This window comes from Prionailurus bengalensis, chromosome X, assembly GCF_016509475.1.
Source record: "Prionailurus bengalensis isolate Pbe53 chromosome X, Fcat_Pben_1.1_paternal_pri, whole genome shotgun sequence".
NCBI lineage: Eukaryota > Metazoa > Chordata > Mammalia > Carnivora > Felidae > Prionailurus > Prionailurus bengalensis.
In genome coordinates, this window is record NC_057361.1 from 87,887,098 (window position 1) to 87,908,891 (window position 21,794).

Here is a 21,794-nt window from a genome sequence, read left to right on the forward strand (position 1 = left end):
TGAAAGTCAAATGATCTGCCTTCTCTTCATTTTCCCACCTCTAAGGCTTCTGTCCTTAATTCACTTCTCTTCTCTCTTTTCTTTGGTAACTTCATACAACCTGTTGGCTATAACCTCTGGTCAGTAACTCTAAAGTCATTTCCCCAGCCCTGATTTCTAGTACTGAATTTCTAATTGCCCATCACTCATTCCTTCCTGGAGGTCCCACCTGTACGTCACGATGTATAAAACTGGCCTTTCCATTTTCATTTTTAAACCTGTTCCCTCCCCTATGTTTCTGATATGTGTTATGACACCAGCAAACTCTCAGTAATTTCATATAGTTCTACTACTATCAATACTCAAGTTCAAGCTCACATTACCTCTCCTGAACTACTGCAGTGGCTTCCTCCAGTCTCCCCTTCTCTCATCTCCAGATTACCTGCTGCCAAGTTAATCTTCCTAAGGTGTTACTCTGATTATGTTATACCATTAATTGAAATTTTTATGTACTGCTCCCCACAGCAGAATAGTTCAAATGCCTTAGCTTGGTATGCTTTAGCTTAGTCCATTTGGAGTGGACTCCAAAACATAAGAAACAATTATTCAGCACTTACTCTGTGCCAGACAGTGTGACAGGTGCTTAATGTGTATGGTCTCATTTAATTTTTCCAATAACCCTGAAGTAGGTGGTGGTATTATCTGCATTTTTTTGAAGAGGATGCGCAGACCTAGAAATGTTAACTTTCTCTAGTCAGTGACAGCACTGACTGCACTAACTGCAGCTAGTCAGTGACAAAGCTAGGACATAATTTGGCCCTAGCTGCTCTCTCATTACCTCCCTTCAAGAACACCAGCCAAAAGAAATGTCCCATGATTTCTCATGCTGCTTCTTTTGATTGGAATGCCCTTCTCCTACCCAACACTGCAAGTCTGACCAGCTCAAATGCTACTTCTGAATTCCCATAGCACCTTAGCGCTCTATTATAATGTATATCACTTTTTACAGCGTGCCTATGTGTCTCTTGTAAGTTCCCTACCAAAGTACCAAAGTAGAAACTCCTTAACCGAAGAGAGCTTAACTAACTATGCTAGATGGGAATGAAGGAACAAAACTTTGCATATAAGAGGAAATCAAAAAGAAACTATTATGTGAATGAGAGAAAAATAGGTGGATATTACTTATTGGTTCTATAAGTACTTACTAGCTTTGTAAATTAAGGTCTGGTTCTTCCCTTTAGGGATTGACCTGGAGTCACTCATTTTAGTAAAGATTAATATAGGGTTTGAATAGCAGGAATTCTTCTCCAACTGCATAGTTTCTTCTCATTTTCTTTCTTCTTTTTGTCATAGCCCTCAAAGGTCTGTCTGCAGAAGAACAAGCTGATATTTTGATAGGGACTGCATCGAATCTGTAGCTCAATTTGAGGAGTACTGACATCTTATCAACATTACATCTTCTGATCCATAAACACGAAATGTCTTTCCATTCATTTAGGCCTTCTTTAATCTCATTCAGCAATATTTTATGGTTTTCAGTTCCCAAGTCGTTCTTGCACTTCTGTTAAATTTATTCCTAAATACTTCATTTTTGAGGCTACTGTAAATAGAATCATTTTACTGTTTTCTTAATTTTTGGTGGCTACTTGAAGTATAATTAACATACAGTGTTATATTAGTTTAAGGTATACAATATAACGATTCAACAATTCTATACATTACTCAGTGCTCATCAAGAAAAGCATACTCTTAATCCCTTTAATCTATCTCATCCATTCCACACCACACATCCCCTGGCAACCATCAGTTTATTCTCTATATTTAAGAGTCTGTTTTTTCCTTTGTCTTTTTTTCTTTGTCTCTTTTTTGTTTGCTTATTTTGTTTCTTAAATTCCACATATGCGTGAAATTATAGGATATTTATCTTTTCTTTGACTTACTTCACTTAGCATTATACCCTCTAGTGTTGCACATGGCAAGCTACTGTAAATAATGCTGCAGTAATCACAGGGCTGCATATTATTTATTCAAATTAGTGTTTTTATTTTCTTTGGGTAAATACCCATCAGTGGAATTACTGGATCATATGGTAATTCATTTTTAAAATTTTTGAGGAAACGCCATACTGTTTTCCATAGTGGTGCACCGATCTGCATTCTCACCAACAGTGCATGAAGGTTCCTTTTCTTCCACATCCTTGCCAACACTTATTATTTCTGCTCTTTTTGATTTTGACAGGTGTAGTGTGGTATCTCATTGTGGTTTTGATTTGCCTTTTCCTGATGATTAGTGATGTTGAGCATCATGTGTCTGTTGGCCATTTGTATGTCTTCTTTGGAAAAATGTCTATTCAGGTCCTTTGCCCATTTTTTAATCAAGTTATTTGTGGGTGTTTTTGGTGTTGTATAAGTTCTTCACATATTTTGGATATTAGGCCCCTTATAGGATAATTTGCAAACACCTTCTCCCATTCAGTAGGTTGCTTTGGCATTTTGTTAATGGTTTCCTTCACTATGCAAAAGCTTTTTATTTTGGTGTAGTCCCAATAGTTTAATTTTGCTTTTGTTTCCCTTGCCTGATGAGACATATTGAGAAAAATGTTTCTAGGGCCAATGTCAAAGCTTTCTTCTAGGAATTGTTTTGTTTTGTTTTTTCTTCAAAGACCTGACTTTTGTTTCCACTGATTTTTCTGTATTGTATTTCTACTCTCTATTTCATTTCCATTCTGATCTGTGTTATTTCTTTCTTTCTGCTTGATGTGAGTTTAGCTGGCTCTTGTTTTTGTAGTTTCTTCAAGTGGAAGTTTAGGTTATTGACTTGAGGTCTTCCTACAATTTTAAAATGAGCATTTACAAATATAATTTTCTCTTGGAGTGCATTAGCTTCATTCCATAAGTTTTGATATACTTTATTTTCATTTTAATCTCAAGATATTTTCTAATTTCCCTTGTGAGCTCTCCTTTTACTCATCTGTTATTCTGAAGTGTTGTTTACTAGCCACATATTTGTGAATTTCCCAAATTTCCTTCTGTTGTTGATTTCTAATTTAATTCCAATGCGACTGAAGGACATCCTTTGTATGCTATCAATACTTTCAATTTGTCGAGCCTTTTTTTTTTCATGGTCTAACACATAGTCTGACCTGGAGAATATTCCATGTGCACTTGAGAAGAATATGCATCGTGCTTTTTTGGGGGTGAAATGTTCCCTATGTGTCCATCAGGTCCAGTTGGTTTATGGCATTCTTCAATTCCTCTACTTCCTTGTTGATCTTCTACCCATTATGGAAGGTGGGGCATTGAAGTCTCCAACCATTATTGGTATTTATTTCTCCCTTCAATCCTGTCTGCTTTTCCTTCATGTATTTTGGGGGATCTGTTGTTAGGTCCATATTTAGGTATAATTATTACATCTTCTTAATGAACTTTATCATTATGAAGTGTCCCTTTATATCTAGTGACATTTTTTTGGTTAAAGTCTATTTTGTCTTGGGGTGCCTGGGTGACTCAAGTCAGTTAAGTGCTGCACTCTTGATTTCAGCTCGGGTCATGATCTCCTGGTTTGTGAGATCAAGCCCCACAACAGGCTCTGTGCTGACAGTGCAGAGCCTGCTTGGTATTCTCTCTCCCTCTATCTCTGCCCCTCTCCTGCTCGTGCTTGCTCCCTCTCTCTCACTTTCTCTCTCAAAATAAATAAATAAAAACTTTTTAAAAAGTCAGGTCTATTTTGTCTGATGGTAGCATAACCACTGAAGCTCTCTTCTGGTTGCTGTTTGCATGGTATATCTGTTTCCATCCTTTTATTTTCAACCTATTTGTATTTCCGAATCTAAAGTGTGTCTCCTGTATATTTAGATATTTAAAAAATCTAATCTGATAATTTCTGTCTTTTGATTGGATAGTTAAAAGTTGTCATATTTAATATTATTGAAATGACAGAATTTATATCTGCTACTTAGCTTTCTGTTTTCTACATGTGTCATGCATTCTTTGTTCCTTTCTTCCTCTACTGTTTCTCTTTTTATGTTATGTGGATATTTTCTCATTTAACATTTACAAATATAACAATATATTATTGTTTTATGTAATGTCATGTCTTTTGAGGAAGCTGAGAGAAGAAAGCAGAGCAATCGCATATTGATAATGTTTACAGAGTTTGCTAAATCAACCTTATTTTTCCATTTAAAATTTTCTTCATTTCTTAACTATGGTGTTATTTCCTTACTCCAATACCACTTTGCTCCCACTCACCTCCTCTGTGCTATTATTGGCAAACATTTTACATCTGTAGATGAGCCCAACAATAAGGTTATATATTTACATAAAATTATATACAAATATATACATATTGTTTTGTGAAATTATTCTTTAATTAAAGATAGAAACAGGAAAAATGCTATTCTATTGTCTTTTATAATTAATTAGATACCACTGCCAGTGCTCTTTTATTTTTTCATGTGAATTTGAATTACTATCGGGTATCACTTGCTTTCAGCCTAAAGAACTCCCTTGAGTATTTCTTGAAAGGCAGTTTTGCAGAAACAAATTTCATCTGCTTTTGTTTATGTGAGGATGTATCTATTTCACCTTCATTTTATAAAGATAGTTTTCCTGGATTTAAGATTCTGGCCTCACACTCTTTCTTCTTTTACTACCGTGAATATGTGATCCTACTGCCCTCTAGTTTCCACTGTTTTAATGAGAAGTCAGCTGTTAATATTACTGGGATTCTCTTGTACATGATGAGTATTTTTCTCTTTCTGCTTTAGAGATTTACTCTTTGCCCTTGGCTTTCAATATTTTCACTATGCTATGTCTGACTGTGAATCTCCTTGAATTTGTCCTATTTTGAATTTGCTAAGCTTCTTGGATGTGTAGATTAATGGTTTTCATCAAAGTGGGGAGGTTTTCAGCTGTTATTTCTTTGAATATTTTTTCTACCCTTTTTCTTCTTGTATCTCCTACTCTGCAGATGTTAGTGTACTTAATGGTGTCCCACATTTCTTTTGAGGTGCTGTTCATTTTTCTTCATTCTTTTTTCTCTCTGTTCTTCAGATGGCATAATCTATAATTGATATATCTTCAAGTCTGCTAATTATTTTGTGCCAACTGATATATCTTCAAGTCTGCTAATTATCTTGTGCCAACTCTAACGTACTTGAGTCTTTTTAGTGAAATTTTCATGTTAGTTACTATACTTTTCACCTCCAGAATTTCCATTTGGTTCTTTTATATATGTATTTACATATAAAATATATAGATATAGATACAGATATAGAAACAGATACAGATGTAGGTATAGATAACTTTCCCCTTTATTGATATTCTCTAGTTGATGAGACATGCTCTCCTTTTAGTTCTCTGAACATATTTACAATGGCTGCTTTGAAGTCTTCGCTAAATCAAACATCTGGATCTCTTTAAGGGCAGTTTCTGGAAATGCCTTCTGCCTAGAGCTGGGAATGGCTGCTTGGTCTCAGAAGGAGATAGGGAGAAAAGGCCTAAATAGTGCCAGAATTGTATGTTTTGTAGAATTTCCAAGGTCTGCGTCCCCTTCAATTCCAGAGAAAAGACAAGACATATGATAGACTGAAAGTGCTATATTCTTCCTGCCCCTGGAATCTGGATCCACAGAAAATGAGTTGCGGCAAGATGGCAGCTTAGGAGGACGCGGGGCTCACCACATATCCTAATGATCACTTAGATTCCATCTACACCTGCCTAAATAACCCAGAAAACCGCCAGAGGATTAGCAGAACGGAGTCGCTGGAGCCAAACGCAGATGAGAGGCCCACGGAAGAGGATAGGAAGGGCGGCGAGGCGGTGCGCGCTCCACGGACTGGCGGGAGGGAGCCGGGGCGGAGGGGCGGCTCGCCGGCCAAGCAGAGTCCCCGAGTCTGGCTTGCAAAAGCGGAGGGGCCTGACGGACTGTGTTCCCACAACAAGCGCGACTTAGCGTCTGGGAGGTCATAAGTTAACAGCTCTGCTCGGGAAGCGGGAAGGCTGGAGGACAAAGGGAGGGAGAGCTGCTGAGCCCCCTGACGACAGAGATCAGTTTGGTGGGGAACAAAGGCGCTCGCCAGGGCCATCTCCCCCGCCCATCCCCCAGCCGAAATCCCAAAGGGAACCGGTTCCTGCCAGGGAACTTGCTCGCTCCGCGCAAACACCCAACTCTGCGCTTCTGCGGAGCCAAACCTCCGGCAGCGGATCTGACTCCCTCCCGCTGCCACAGGGCCCCTCCTGAAGTGAATCACCTAAGGAGAAGCGATCTAAGCCTGCCCCTCCAGCCCCTGAGCACCTTGCCTACCCACCCCAGCTAATACGCCAGATCCCCAGCATCACAAGCCTGGCAGGGTGCAAGTAGCCCAGACGAGCCACACCACCCCACAGTGAATCCCACCCCTAGGAGAGGGGAAGAGAAGGCACACACCAGTCTGACTGTGGCCCCAGCGGTGGGCTGGGGGCAGACATCAGGTCCGATTGCGGCCCCGCCCACCAACTCCAGTTATACACCACAGCACAGGGGAAGTGCCCTGCAGGTCCTCACCACGCCAGGGACTATCCAAAATGACCAAGCGGAAGAACTCCCCTCAGAAGAATCTCCAGGAAATAACAACAGCTAATGACCTGATCAAAAAGGACCTAAATAACATAACAGAAAGTGAATTTAGAATAATAGTCATAAAATTAATCGCTGGGCTTGAAAACAGTATACAGGACAGCAGAGAATCTCTTGCTACAGAGATCAAGGGACTAAGGAACAGTCACGAGGAGCTGAAAAACGCTTTAAACGAAATGCATAACAAAATGGAAACCACCACAGCTCGGCTTGAAGAGGCAGAGGAGAGAATAGGTGAACTAGAAGATAAAGTTATGGAAAAAGAAGAAGCTGAGAAAAAGAGAGATAAAAAAATCCAGGAGTATGAGGGGAAAATTAGAGAACTAAGTGATACACTAAAAAGAAATAATATACGCATAATTGGTATCCCAGAGGAGGAAGAGAGAGGGAAAGGTGCTGAAGGGGTACTTGAAGAAATCATAGCTGAGAACTTCCCTGAACTGGGGAAGGAAAAAGGCATTGAAATCCAAGAGGCACAGAGAACTCCCTTCAGACGTAACTTGAATCGATCTTCTGCACAACATATCATAGTGAAACTGGCAAAATACAAGGATAAAGAGAAAATCCTGAAAGCAGCAAGGGGTAAACGTGCCCTCACATATAAAGGGAGACCTATAAGACTCGTGACTGATCTCTCTTTTGAAACTTGGCAGGCCAGAAAGAATTGGCACAGGATTTTCAGGGTGCTAGACAGAAAAAATATGCAGCCAAGAATCCTCTATCCAGCAAGTCTGTCATTTAGAATAGAAGGAGAGATAAAGGTCTTCCCAAACAAACAAAAACTGAAGGAATTTGTCACCACTAAACCAGCCCTACAAGAGATCCTAAGGGGGACCCTGTGAGACAAAGTCCCAGAGACATCACTACAAGCATAAAACATACAGACATCACAATGACTCTAAACGCGTATCTTTCTATAATAACACTGAATGTAAATGGATTAAATGCGCCAACCAAAAGACATAGGGTATCAGAATGGATAAAAAAACAAGACCCATCTATTTGCTGTCTACAAGAGACTCATTTTAGACCTGAGGACACCTTTAGATTGAGAGTGAGGGGATGGAGAACTATTTACCATGCTACTGGAAGCCAAAAGAAAGCTGGAGTAGCCATACTTATATCAGACAAACTAGACTTGAAATTAAAGGCTGTAACAAGAGATGAAGAAGGACATTATATAATAGTTACAGGGTCTATCCATCAGGAAGAGCTAACAATTATAAATGTCTATGCACCGAATACAGGAGCCCCCAAATATATAAAACAATTACTCATAAACACAAGCAACCTTATTGATAAGAATGTGGTCATTGCAGGGGACTTTAATACACCACTTACAGAAATGGATAGATCATCTAGACACACGGTCAATAAAGAAACAAGGGCCCTGAATGAGACATTGGATCAGATGGACTTGACAGATCTATTTAGAACTCTGCATCCCAAAGCAACAGAATATACTTTCTTCTCGAGTGCACATGGAACATTCTCCAAGATAGATCATATACTGGGTCACAAAACAGCCCTTCATAAGTTTACAAGAATTGAAATTATACCATGCTTACTTTCAGACCACAATGCTATGAAGCTTGAAATCAACCACAGAAAAAAGTCTGGAAAACCTCCAAAAGCATGGAGGTTAAAGAACACCCTACTAACGAATGAGTGGGTCAACCAGACAATTAGAGAAGAAATTAAAAAATATATGGAAACAAACGAAAATGAAAATACAACAATCCAAACGCTTTGGGACACAGCAAAGGCAGTCCTGAGAGGAAAATACATTGCAATCCAGGCCTATCTCAAGAAACAAGAAAAATCCCAAATACAAAATCTAACAGCACACCTAAAGGAACTAGAAGCAGAACAGCAAAGGCAGCCTAAGCCCAGCAGAAGAAGAGAAATAATAAAGATCAGAGCAGAAATAAACAATATAGAAACTAAAAAAACGGTAGAGCAGATCAACGAAACCAAGAGTTGGTTTTTTGAAAAAATAAACAAAATTGACAAACCTCTAGCCAGGCTTCTCAAAAAGAAAAGGGAGATGACCCAAATAGATAAAATCATGAATGAAAATGGAATTATTACAACCAATCCCTCAGAGATACAAACAATTATCAGGGAATACTATGAAAAATTATATGCCAACAAATTGGACAACCTGGAAGAAATGGACAAATTCCTGAACACCCACACGCTTCCAAAACTCAATCTGGAGGAAATAGAAAGCTTGAACAGACCCATAACCAGTGAAGAAATTGAATCGGTTATCAAAAATCTCCCAACAAATAAGAGTCCAGGACCAGATGGCTTCCCAGGGGAGTTCTACCAGACGTTTAAAGCAGAGATAATACCTATCCTTCTCAAGCTATTCCAAGAAATAGAAAGGGAAGGAAAACTGCCAGACTCATTCTATGAAGCCAGTATTACTTTGATTCCTAAGGCAGACAGAGACCCAGTAAAAAAAGAGAACTACAGGCCAATATCCCTGATGAATATGGATGCAAAAATTCTCAATAAGATACTAGCAAATCGAATTCAACGGCATATAAAAAGAATTATTCACCATGATCAAGTGGGATTCATTCCTGGGATGCAGGGCTGGTTCAACATTCGCAAATCAATCAACGTGATACATCACATTAACAAAAAAAGAGAGAAGAACCATATGATCCTGTCAATCGATGCAGAAAAGGCCTTCGACAAAATCCAGCACCCTTTCTTAATAAAAACCCTTGAGAAAGTTGGGATAGAAGGAACATACTTAAGGATCATAAAAGCCATTTATGAAAAGCCCACAGCTAACATCATCCTCAACGGGGAAAAACTGAGAGCTTTTTCCCTGAGATCAGGAACACGACAAGGATGCCCACTCTCACCGCTGCTGTTTAACATAGTGCTGGAAGTTCTAGCATCAGCAATCAGACAACAAAAGGAAATCAAAGGCATCAAAATTGGCAAAGATGAAGTCAAGCTTTCGCTTTTTGCAGATGACATGATATTATACATGGAAAATCCGATAGACTCCACCAAAAGTCTGCTAGGACTGATACAGGAATTCAGCAAAGTTGCAGGATACAAAATCAATGTACAGAAATCAGTTGCATTCTTATACACTAACAATGAAGCAACAGAAAGACAAATAAAGAAGCTGATCCCATTCACAATTGCACCAAGAAGCATAAAATACCTAGGAATAAATCTAACCAAAGATGTAAAGGATCTGTATGCTGAAAACTATAGAAAGCTTATGAAGGAAATTGAAGAAGATTTAAAGAAATGGAAAGACATTCCCTGCTCATGGATTGGAAAAATAAATATTGTCAAAATGTCAATACTACCCAAAGCTCTCTACACATTCAATGCAATCCCAATCAAAATTGCACCAGCATTCTTCTCGAAACTAGAACAAGCAATCCTAAAATTCATATGGAACCACAAAAGGCCCCGAATAGCCAAAGGAATTTTGAAGAAGAAGACCAAAGCAGGAGGCATCACAATCCCAGACTTTAGCCTCTACTACAAAGCTGTCATCATCAAGACAGCATGGTATTGGCACCAAAACAGACACATAGACCAATGGAATAGAATAGAAACCCCAGAACTAGACCCACAAACGTATGGCCAACTCATCTTTGACAAAGCAGGAAAGAACATCCAATGGAAAAAAGACAGCCTCTTTAACAAATGGTGCTGGGAGAACTGGACAGCAGAACTGGACATGCAGAAGGTTGAAACTAGACCACTTTCTCACACCATTCACAAAAATAAACTCAAAATGGATAAAGGACCTAAATGTGAGACAGGAAACCATCAAAACCTTAGAGGAGAAAGCAGGAAAAGACCTCTCTGACCTCAGCCGTAGCAATCTCTTACTCGACACATCCCCAAAGGCAAGGGAATTAAAAGCAAAAGTGAATTACTGGGACCTTATGAAGATAAAAAGCTTCTGCACAGCAAAGGAAACAACCAACAAAACTAAAAGGCAACCAACGGAATGGGAAAAGATATTCGCAAATGACATACCGGACAAAGGGCTAGTATCCAAAATCTATAAAGAGCTCACCAAACTCCACACCCGAAAAACAAATAACCCAGTGAAGAAATGGGCAGAAAACATGAATAGACACTTCTCTAAAGAAGACATCCGGATGGCCAACAGGCACATGAAAAGATGTTCAGCGTCGCTCCTTATCAGGGAAATACAAATCAAAACCACACTCAGGTATCACCTCACGCCAGTCAGAGTGGCCAAAATGAACAAATCAGGAGACTATAGATGCTGGAGAGGATGTGGAGAAACAGGAACCCTCTTGCACTGTTGGTGGGAATGCAAATTGGTGCAGCCGCTCTGGAAAGCAGTGTGGAGGTTCCTCAAAAAATTAAAAATAGACCTACCCTATGACCCAGCAATAGCACTGCTAGGAATTTATCCAAGGGATACAGGAGCACTGATGCATAGGGCCACTTGTACCCCAATGTTCATAGCAGCACTCTCAACAACAGCCAAATTATGGAAAGAGCCTAAATGTCCATCAACTGATGAATGGATAAAGAAATTGTGGTTTATATACACAATGGGATATTACGTGGCAATGAGAAAAAATGAAATATGGCCTTTTGTAGCAACGTGGATGGAACTGGAGAGTGTGATGCTAAGTGAAATAAGCCATCCAGAGAAAGACAGATACCATATGGTTTCACTCTTATGTGGATCCTGAGAAACTGAACAGGAACCCATGGGGGAGGGGAAGGAAAAAAAAAAAAAAGAGGTTAGAATGGGAGAGAGCCAAAGCATAAGAGACTGTTAAAAACTGAGAACAAACTGAGGGTTGATGGGGGGTGGGAGGGAGGAGAGGGTGGGTGATGGGTATTGAGGAGGGCACCTTTTAGGATGAGCACTGGGTGTTGTATGGAAACCAATTTGTCAATAAATTTCATAAAAAAAAAATAAAAAAATAAATGGAAAAAAAGAAACTGAGAACAAACTGAGGGTTGATGGGGGGTGGGAGGGAGGAGAGGGTGGGTGATGGGTATTGAGGAGGGCACCTTTTGGGATGAGCACTGGGTGTTGTATGGAAACCAATTTGTCAATAAATTTCATAAAAAAAAAACCAGAAAATAACAATAAATTCATGGAATATTTAATAAAAAAAAAATAAGGGCAGTTTCTATTATTTGCTTTTTTTCTTATGTACGGGTCACACTTTCCTGTTTCTTTGCATGTCTCATAAATTTTTGTTGACAATTGGAAATTTTTTAAACTTTATTTGAGAGAGACAGACACAGTGCGAGCAGGGGAGGGGCAGAGATAGAGAGAGGGAGAATCTCAAGTAGGCTCTACACTGCCAGCACAGAGCCCAATGCCAGAATTGAACTCATGAAACCACAAGATCATGACTTGAGCTGAAACCAAGAGTCTGACGCTTAACCCACTGAGCCACCCAGGCACCGGATATTTTTTTTTTAAGGTTTCTTATTTTTAAGTAATTGCTATAGTCAATGTGGGGCTCAAACTTACAACCCTGAGGTCAATAGTCTCATGCTCCACCAACAAAGCCAGCCAGGAACCCCAACAATTGGATATTTTAGATAACACAGCATAACAACTCTAGATACTGATCCCATCTCCCAGAGTAGTTGATACTGTTGTTGTTTGCTTGGTTGTTTATTTAGTGACTTGGCTGAACTGACTCCACGAAATCTATTTCCTCTGCAGTATGCAGCCTCTGATGTTCCTGTTCAGATTTCTTCTTGGTTTTTACCTTTTACCTGACAACCTAAGAGTCACCCTTGGGTCAACATAGGCCCCTTTACTGGTCAAAGATTATGCTTAAGCCCTCTTATCCAGTTAGATTTTTAGCTTTTACTATTTCATGTATGGTACCATTGGCTTGGAGGCTGCTATCACAGTTCAAGGAATCTGTTTCTACCCCACATTCAGCCAGATAGAAGCAGCTTGGATTTTCCCTTTCTAATCACCTTTGAGAGGACACAACTTTGAGCATGCACACAGTCTTCCAGTCTACCAGGAAAAGTGTGATTTATTTTTAAGCCTGGTTTCCTAGGAATTGCCCATGGGTCAGAAAAGCTTACTGTTCAGCCAGTGGTTATAGGTTGTTCTTAAGCCCTTAGTGCCAGTGAGAGCCCTGTTCTTTGTTGTTTGATCTGTGTGAGGCTTGAGGGCTGCTTTAAAGTCCACCTTATGTCCTAGTTTGATTGCTCTAGAGTAAATGCAGCCTTATGCTTATGCACAGCCTTCCTAATCCTAGGGCTATGATCCCAGAAGAGGTCTTCTTGACTTTTTTCTTGGTTTTCTCTGTTATCAAACTTCTGACTGCTCAGTCATCTTTCTTGTTGTAACTTGTATCATGGAGCTATGAGTGTCCTCTTAATTAATGCTCACCAAGATTTCCATTTTTTTTTAATTTTAGAGAAAGAAAGACAGCATGAGTAGGACAGGGAAGGGGAGCGGGACAGAAGGGGAGAGAGATAATCTTAAAACAGGCTCCACATTTAGGGCGGAGCCTGACATGCAGCTCAATCCCACCACCCTGGGATGATGACCTGAACGGTAATCAAGAGTTGGCTGCTCAACCGACTTAGTCACCCAGGCGCCCCTCCATTATTTTTGACAATGCTTTTATGAATGGAGTTCTCCATGATCTGTTCCACATAAAGTCAGCTCCTTTGGGCAGAACTAAGGAGTTCTTCATCTTTAAGGCCTCTCCCTAAGCAGAGCCTCAGTGCCATTGTGCACAAGTGGCATAAAGAAAAGAAAATTTTCTTTATGAATGGGTGCTGGGTGATGTTTTTTGGCTTGCTTCTTCAGGCATGAACCTCTGCCCTATAAGCAAGCTGGGTGTAGAGCAATAGGAGTCCAGTATTGTCAACATACTATCTCTACATGCTACGTGAGCGCTTCCCCTGAGTGGGGACTGCATAGAAGAGAGACCTATTCCTTTTGAGTCTGCCTGGAATAGAGCTTCTGCATGACAGAACTGGGGGAGATGAGAAATATCAGAGGCCTATTCCTCCCAGGTGAAACCATAGCTCTAGACTGGGAGCTAGGGAAAGAACTTCTGGATCATACCCACCTGCATTATAGCTCCCTGAGAAGTTTTTGTAAAATATAGCTCGGAAGGGGGTGAGTGAGAACAAGCTAAATGTTGAAGACTGTTGCTGTTGTATCTGAGATTTCATAGATTTTCTTGACTGAATATTTCTGTATGCCTCTAGGACCATTTCTAGGAACTCCAAATGATTGTTTTTGCTGTTTAATAATATTTTCCAGTTAAATTGTTATTTGTTCATGAAAGAGTCCATCACACTCCTCATTTCTCCAGTCTGGAAGTTGCTTTCAAAGATCATCTTTTAAAATATTAATACTAGCTGCTGAATCAACCTTATTTATAAAACTGTTCTTCTAGTTCTACCTGTATTTGTTGTTTCAAAAATTCCTTTAAACATATTAGAATGTCTTTCTTCCTCTCCTTCAGCTATTGCAGTGTCATTTGGATGGTATTTTTTGTTATCCTTTTAAAACATGAATTATAATTACCCTTTGACATATAGTTTATTCAAAGGGTCTCTAAATAGCTAAATGAATTACAGCCGCTGATTTTCTCCTTTGTCCATATGCTAATGGATACTTTAGACCTTAAGTTTGTATCACACCTAATGAAAAGTGGCATATATTGGAGATCCTTACATATATAACTTTACCATAAGTTCCTTCATTTTTCATTCCATTACTGCCTTAGAACATTGCCTTTCAGGGGCGCCTGAGTGGCTCAGTCAGTTGAGTGTCTGCCTCTTGATCTTGGCTCAGGTCATGGTCTCACAGTTCATGAGATTGAGCCCTGCGTTGGGCTCTGTGTTGATAGTGTGGAATCTGCTTGGGATTGTCTCTCTCTGTTCCTCCCTCTCTCTCTTTCTCTCTCAAAAATAGATAAATAAACCAAAAAAAGAACACCACCCTTCATTCAGCAAGCACTCAAATATATGCAGAATGAATAAAGAAAAAAGGACTATTTCCTTTAACAAAAATATGCTAAACGATTATGCCTGCTTACATACTGGCTGAACCTATTCTTTACTGCAAGTCCTCCCATCCCCTTGCTGGTTTGTGAAAACTCACAAAGTTATTTCCAATGACACCTTTGGAGCCCTGTACTCCACTAGAACTTTAAAAAACTCTGTAGGATACTGTGGGCTTTATTTTATCTAGAGTTGGAGAGCTGTACTACACGACCCAAGGAGCCTTATTAGCTTTAGGTTTTGATAATAACAGGGACCTTTGTAACTCCTGAATAAACCTATTATTTCAAACACTGTTTTACCAAGAAAACCCTGTAAATTTTACTAAACTCTTGTGTACCTTCATTTCCCTATAAAAAGGCAGACTCTTTGCAATCTGAATCCCTTTATACATGTAGCTTAAAATGACAAAATCATCTTACCGACCTTACATAAAACATAACGTTAGCAGCATCAATTATCACGTATCTCTTTCCCTTGAAAGAATATTATTGTCAAATTAAAATTACACGATTGAAGTACTTTACCTATCCTCTATAGCCAAAACCCAAATCTAGATATAGCAGCTCCATAAACAACTCATACGGAAATCCCATTAAAGGATGATGAAGTATGCCACCCAATGGATGTACTGCCATACTGCACTCATAAAATACACACACACACATATATATATATATCAGCTATATATATATATATATATATATATATATATATATATATATAAGCTATATATATATATATATATATTTGAAATATATATATTTCAAATGCTATATATATATCAGCATTTGAAATCTCCTTCAGATTACCAGAAACCACTCTAGAGTAACAAAACAAACACTGAAGCAAAAGGAAAAGTTGTCACAGAAGGGAAAGAATAGCCTGCAAGGGCAATGAAACATTGATACGGCAGTGGCAATTTGGGTGCGTGACCATCTCAAGGAAATCAAAGTAGAGAGATAACAATGTGCTTTGAAAACACACAACACTTTACTGTCTATCCCTCCCAATATACAATGGGAGTTGGAAAACAATGGATAGGAACAGAGTTGAATTAGACTCAAGGCCCTGAGACTGAATGGATCATATTTTGTGGCACAGTTCAATCTTAGAAATTGCTCCTTCAGTATCACTCAGATTTAACATTAGTTACTGAGTACCTATTATCTTCCAAGGCACTGTTCTAGATGATTTCATACAGATTCTCATTTAATTCCTTTAGCGTTGTGTTAGTTTTACTCCTAATAGCTTACTTCCTCTTGAGACTTTCTGCTCATGTTTGGGGGTGGGGGATGGAAGGGGGGTCACACGATTCTTCCATTATCTATGGGGCTTAATTGTGAAGAATCACAGAATAGGGGACCTGCACACATGCAGAGATGTCTATCTAGATGAGAAGCTGAAGAGACCCACCTAAGAAAACAACCCTTTATATAATCATCACATTACTGATGACTGCAGAAGTTTCTACTTTTAGAGAGCAACTCTGTTATCTGCCTTATGGTTTGGCCCTGCCAGAAGTGAGAAGCATAGTAGAGAGGAGAAGGCAAGTCATAATTAGGAGCCCTGAGTTCCAGTCTCATGGTAGTAGAGGGGCAGTTGTATCTTTCAGCACTTCAAACACTCTTGTTATTTAAGAAAAAGGAAAGGTATGCTTCTTCTTGTTATAAAGATGAACAAAATCGTACTGAGGAGGTGCTAGAAGATGGACACGGGAAGACCCTGACTAAACTCATACCAATACTGACACAAACTTCTAATCGTTATTATTTATATGTGACCGACATGTTAGGCCTACGGGGCCCTACAGGACTAAATGTAAGGAGAGAAGTAATGCTTATCTAGGTACCACTCCCTTACATCTGGATTGCATATTATGCTTTTCAAAGAGTTTTTATGCCCGTTATTTCACTCACATAGTTCCCAACATAATGTGAAGACATAATACATAAATGAGTATTTGTCAGATGACTAGCTCAAAAGAGACAGACAGACTTGACATAGCAGGTGTAATGTCAAAAAAATTGGAAGTACATGCAACACATAAGTCTATCAGCTCCAAATGGTATTTCTCCATCTGAGTTCCATGCTAGGCCTTAGGAGAAACATACACATAAACACGATAACCATACCTACTTTACAGGAAAATGGACCTGAGGTTTACTATTGAAGAGAGACTATGTTTTACCCACCTGGAAAATTGAAAAATACTGGAATCCAGAGGCTTAAGCTGAAGAGAAGGTGTCCTGCTTTCTTCTCCAACAGATGGAGGCCGGCTAGGACTATCAATTCCCTTATATCCAATTGTCTTATTGTTCAATTCATCCATATCTTGAATAGCAGGAATCCTCAGTGGATTAGTGAACACCTAGCAAAGAGAGAAATGATTCATAAAAATCCTAATTTCAAATGAAATACCAAAGGATGAGTCAATCCTTCTGATGCTTGGAGAAAACACTTGGCCAAATAAAAAGAAACTGGTTTCTTACACAAAACAAACAGCACACGGTAATGTACACTAGAACACTGAACCCAGTTCAGTTATAACCTTATCAGCTGGACAGACCTCCCCAACTCACTTATTAGCTCCTACAGTCATCCCACCCACAACATAAAACCCAGGCCCCCTAATCACCACCTAATTCTCTCCTGTGACCCAGTTTTAAGGCTGGGTTTTCACTCCTCTGAAATCTGTGATGCTGGCAGGGGTGGAAGGAATAAGCATTGCAGCGAGTGTCAGTGCTGGTTTTGGAGAAATGCATGCGAGAGACTAATGTATATCCACAATGCACACACACAGAGACATGCATCTAAGATCTTGTGGAAGAGCCAGCTTATGAAGACAGTACAGATGATGAAGGTGGAGGGATGTAATGGGAAGGCAAACTGAATGAGGACAGGGCGGTCCCAGGAAATCTCCCAATCTCCAGATCAGACTACTAAGCCAAGACATTAGGGTCTGAAACCTGTGTATTCATATACCCGGGTTTCGGTAGGATGTCAGAAGAAGAATAAATTGCCTCTATCCTCACCAGTCTGACCTACCCTGATTGAGTGGGTAGAAGGTGAATCTAACATGCGACTAGCAGTTATCTCTGGGAAAGAGGGTCAAGAGGACAATCATGCAGAAAGGCAAGGTTGGGTGGGGAAGATACATGGGTGCTATGGTGGCTGTCAGGAAAGGAGTGTCCCTGAGAGGACGGCCAACCTTATTGCACCCTTCAGCGTCCGGAGCTGGGCAACCATGTCCGAGAGACAGTGCTCCTGAAAATTCAAAACAGCAGAGTCTTTATAAAGCCAGCCAGCCTGAAAGCAGGGAGAGGGCAGGGGCACAAAGAACCAACCCTTCTTCCCAAGAGGAAGGAGGAAGGAATCACCCCTGAATCCTGGAAGAAAGGAGATTGAGGAAAAAACAGACACTCAACAGGAGCAGCCTGTATGAGAATGGAATGCAACCCTGAATATTCTGTGACATTGAAAGTGATATTCACACTGTCCAGAATCAGCATGGAATCCCAATCGGGGAAATATATGATTTGGCTCTTCTATTGTTGGCGATCTGAACATCAGTAACAGGAGATCAAAGCAAAATCAAAAGATTCAACAGAAAAAAAGACCACCAGGAGAAATGTTTCATGATTTTTATGCAGCTTTCAAGATTGTTGCTTCCTTCCACCTATGTCCTCTGTTGGGGAAAATTTCATGTGAGAAAAAAAGACGATGGGCTGTCTCTCACCTGGTGGTTCTCACTGTCCACTGGCAGCTTCTTCTTCTCAAGAGCTTGATCTCTAGGAGAAGATAAAAGTGCTATTTAGTTCATTCATGAAATTTCTCCGTCTGAAATGGATTACCAATTGCAGATTTAGGTTATATATAATGTTCCTACCAATTTAAAAATAGTGTGGGCCTCACTGAATAACTGAGGGTGCCTTCCTAAACTCTGCTACTTAAGAGAGAGTTCAAATGTCCCATCAAACGAGAGACAGGGAGGGGAAGGTGAGAGACTAAAGACAATCACTAATTAGACACTCAGGTGATGATCAGCAGGAATAAAGAACTGGTAGAATAGAGAAGTGAGAGGGAAATAGTTAAAAATCAAAAAAGAAAAAAAAATCTCTCTTCTCAAAGGTCCCCTGTCCTATTAGAGTCAGGCTCCTCTACCTTATGATCTAGAACCTTAAGTATACTCAACTGTTTCTTGGCTTTGTTCAAGTACAGGTCTTCATCGCTGAGTTCTTGCTCCTCTGGAACAGAGCATCTCCTGCAGTACAGAGAAGAAATCATCTTTTGGAAACAAAATGTGCTTTTCAGTTTTATCCTTTACTTTCCTTACAACTATGACAAGATAGGTCATTGAGGTTAACAACCCTCTAACCTCACAGAGTTCAGATTCCACCCACATCACAAAACCTGTATGCAGGTTAACATGTAGCAATTCTTATTTCAAGGCATCATCTAATTCTTTTGGTGCATATATCACCTTTCTCCCATGACATTCAAAGTATATGACAGGTACAAAGTTCCTATTATGGTGGACAGCAAGAAGCATAATCTTTATTTTTACACAGTGAGTTTCAAGAGAGACCTGTTTGAGGTTCCATACAGAGATTATTGTTAACAGTAGAACCTGGGTCTTTTGCCTCTTGTTTACTAAGAAAGTAATTCCCAAAGTGCAGTTTAGAAGCACAAGAATCCCTAAACTAGGTGATGATGCCTGAAGAAAATCAAAGGCTATGAGAGAGGGAAACAATAAGGGATTAGGAGCTTACACTGCAAAAACCACACAACAGATTAGCAAAGAGGAGAGAAAGGAGGATTCTATAAATTGAAAGACATCTGTTATATGTAAAGCACACGGAAGAGAATTTTAGGAGTTAACACTAAAAGGAGTACTAGAAAGTGTATTCAAAGATCAAAAGCAGTCCTAGGAACAAATAAGCAAAAATTAGTAATAGTTGGAAACCCTCTTTTAAAACTATTTTATTTTAAAGTTTATTTATTTATCTTGAGAGAGAGAGAATTCCAAAAAGGTTCCACACTATCAGCACATAGCCCGATGTGGGGTTTGACCCCATGAACCATGAAATCATGACCTGAGCTGAAATCAAGAGTCAGACACTTAACCAACTGAATCACTCAGGTGCCTATTACACCCATTTTATAAGGAGGCAGTGTTCTGGAAGGGTATGTCTCTCAGATTGAGTAGAAACTGACAGGAGATACAGGATTAAAAAATGAGACTCCTAAGCACTCAGTCCCATACTCCAATCACACAATCCCAGTTATTCTCCAGGAAGAGGTGCTTAGGCACATCTGGGACTATGGGGGAATGCTTACTCATTACAGACCTAGACCTCACTTACTGAATTTCCTCCATTTTAAACATTTTTTTTCTAAAAAGCATACCCTGTTTTAGTGCCTTTTTTTCTACTGCTATTGTGCAGAAAAAATATTAAGAAAATCACAGCTAATTGAAGCAAACAGGATAATTATTTTGAGTCTCTGTGATTACTGAGTCAAATAAATATTTGTTAAATTGAAATAAATGCTCGTGGGTATGCCAGGCACTATCTAGATGTTAGATGCTGCAAGGGACATGCAAACAAATGGCATTAAATGTACAATATGTACTATAATAGATTCAGGCATAGGAAGCATATGAGTGAAATCATCAACTAAACGTGAAATGTAAAGCCCTTGTTCTTGAATAGTTTACAATCTTTTGAAGAGCCAAAGCATATACATATGAAAAGCATCTAAAAAAAATACAAAACAATATGCAAACAAATGTCAAGAATTAAATACCATGGGAAGCTAGCATAAAATCACTGTAAACTATTGTCAACAGGAGAAGTATCACACAAAATACTTAAGCTTCCCAGATGGATATGATTTGGATAGGCAGATGGAATGCAAAATGTCACTGTAAGCAAGCAGAATAACACTATCAAGTCATGGGAGAGGGAATAAGCATGGCATGTGTTGGAAATACTGAAGCCAGAAGCCTAGCTAAAGCATATGATTTGGGTTAAAAATAAGGTTGGATAGATAGGGTGGGATCAGTTAGCAAGAGGCTTGGATGCCAGGCTGAAGAGTATGGACTTGAGATAAAAAGTGTTTTAGTGGGCAAAGTGAGTGAAAGGGAGTGGGAGTCCAGTTATGGAATGAGTAAGTCACGGGAAAAAGAGGTAGAGCATGGGCAATACAGTCAGTGGTAGTGTAATAGTGCCATACGGTGACAGATGGTAGCCACACTTGTGAGCACAGTATAACATACAGAGTTACTGAGTCACTATGCTCATGCCATACATGAGCAACCAATGTAACATTACATGTCAACCGTACTCAAAAGAGGTTTTTAAAAGTGTTTTAGAACAGAGAGACAAATCAGGCATTTTCTCTGGCATAATAACCTTACCTGTACTTTGGATGGGAATTATAGTAACAGAACCATCTTGCAGGTAATGTAGATGGATCAACCTTGCCAGGAAGCTTCCTCCATTTAAGACACTCATCACACTGTACCCATGTCTGGTCGGGAATCTTCCTGAATGAAGGAAAACAGAAGTATGACTGTGTATATCCTAGCTCTGTGCTCTTATGTTAGAAAGGCACACCCTAAAAGGGAAAGAATAAAATTTTATATATGAATTGTGTTAGAACTGTAATGCTATGGTCTAAGTGTTTAAAACACACATCTTGAACTTCACAAAGAAAATAATAATAGAATTATACCAAACATGGATAAGAAAAATAGTAACAAGTCTTAACATGGTAAGCTACCATTATTTATGGAACTAAATAATATTTTCCAGTATCTCTTGTTCTAAGCAAACAAGAGGATCATTTTAACTCTAAAAATTAACAAGGAAGGGGGCGCCTGGGTGGCGCAGTCGGTTAAACGTCCGACTTCAGCTCAGGTCACGATCTTGCGGTCCGTGAATTCGAGCCCCGCGTCGGGCTCTGGGCTGATGGCTCAGAGCCTGGAGCCTATTTCCGATTCTGTGTCTCCCTCTCTCTGCCCCTCCCCCGTTCATGCTCTGTCTCTCTCTGTCCCAAAAGTAAATAAATAAACGTTGAAAAAAAAAATTAACAAGGAAGAATATATATTACAATATTACCAAGAAATAAAACCCATAGAATCATTGTAT

General features: G+C 39.5%; 1 protein-coding gene across 2 annotated transcripts in view; it reads right to left on the reverse strand.

Moving 5' to 3' along the window:
* Positions 1-21,794, reverse strand: part of MORC4 (MORC family CW-type zinc finger 4) — a 57,764-nt gene that overhangs the window by 3,979 nt on the left and 31,991 nt on the right. For both annotated transcript variants that reach the window (XM_043571353.1, XM_043571354.1), the window contains exons 11-14: positions 21,062-21,190; positions 18,836-18,904; positions 18,380-18,431; positions 16,836-17,011 (exon numbers count right to left, since the gene is read on the reverse strand). In XM_043571353.1, coding sequence (XP_043427288.1) covers positions 16,836-17,011; positions 18,380-18,431; positions 18,836-18,904; positions 21,062-21,190 — 426 coding nt within the window. The remainder of the gene's footprint in view (positions 1-16,835; positions 17,012-18,379; positions 18,432-18,835; positions 18,905-21,061; positions 21,191-21,794) is intronic.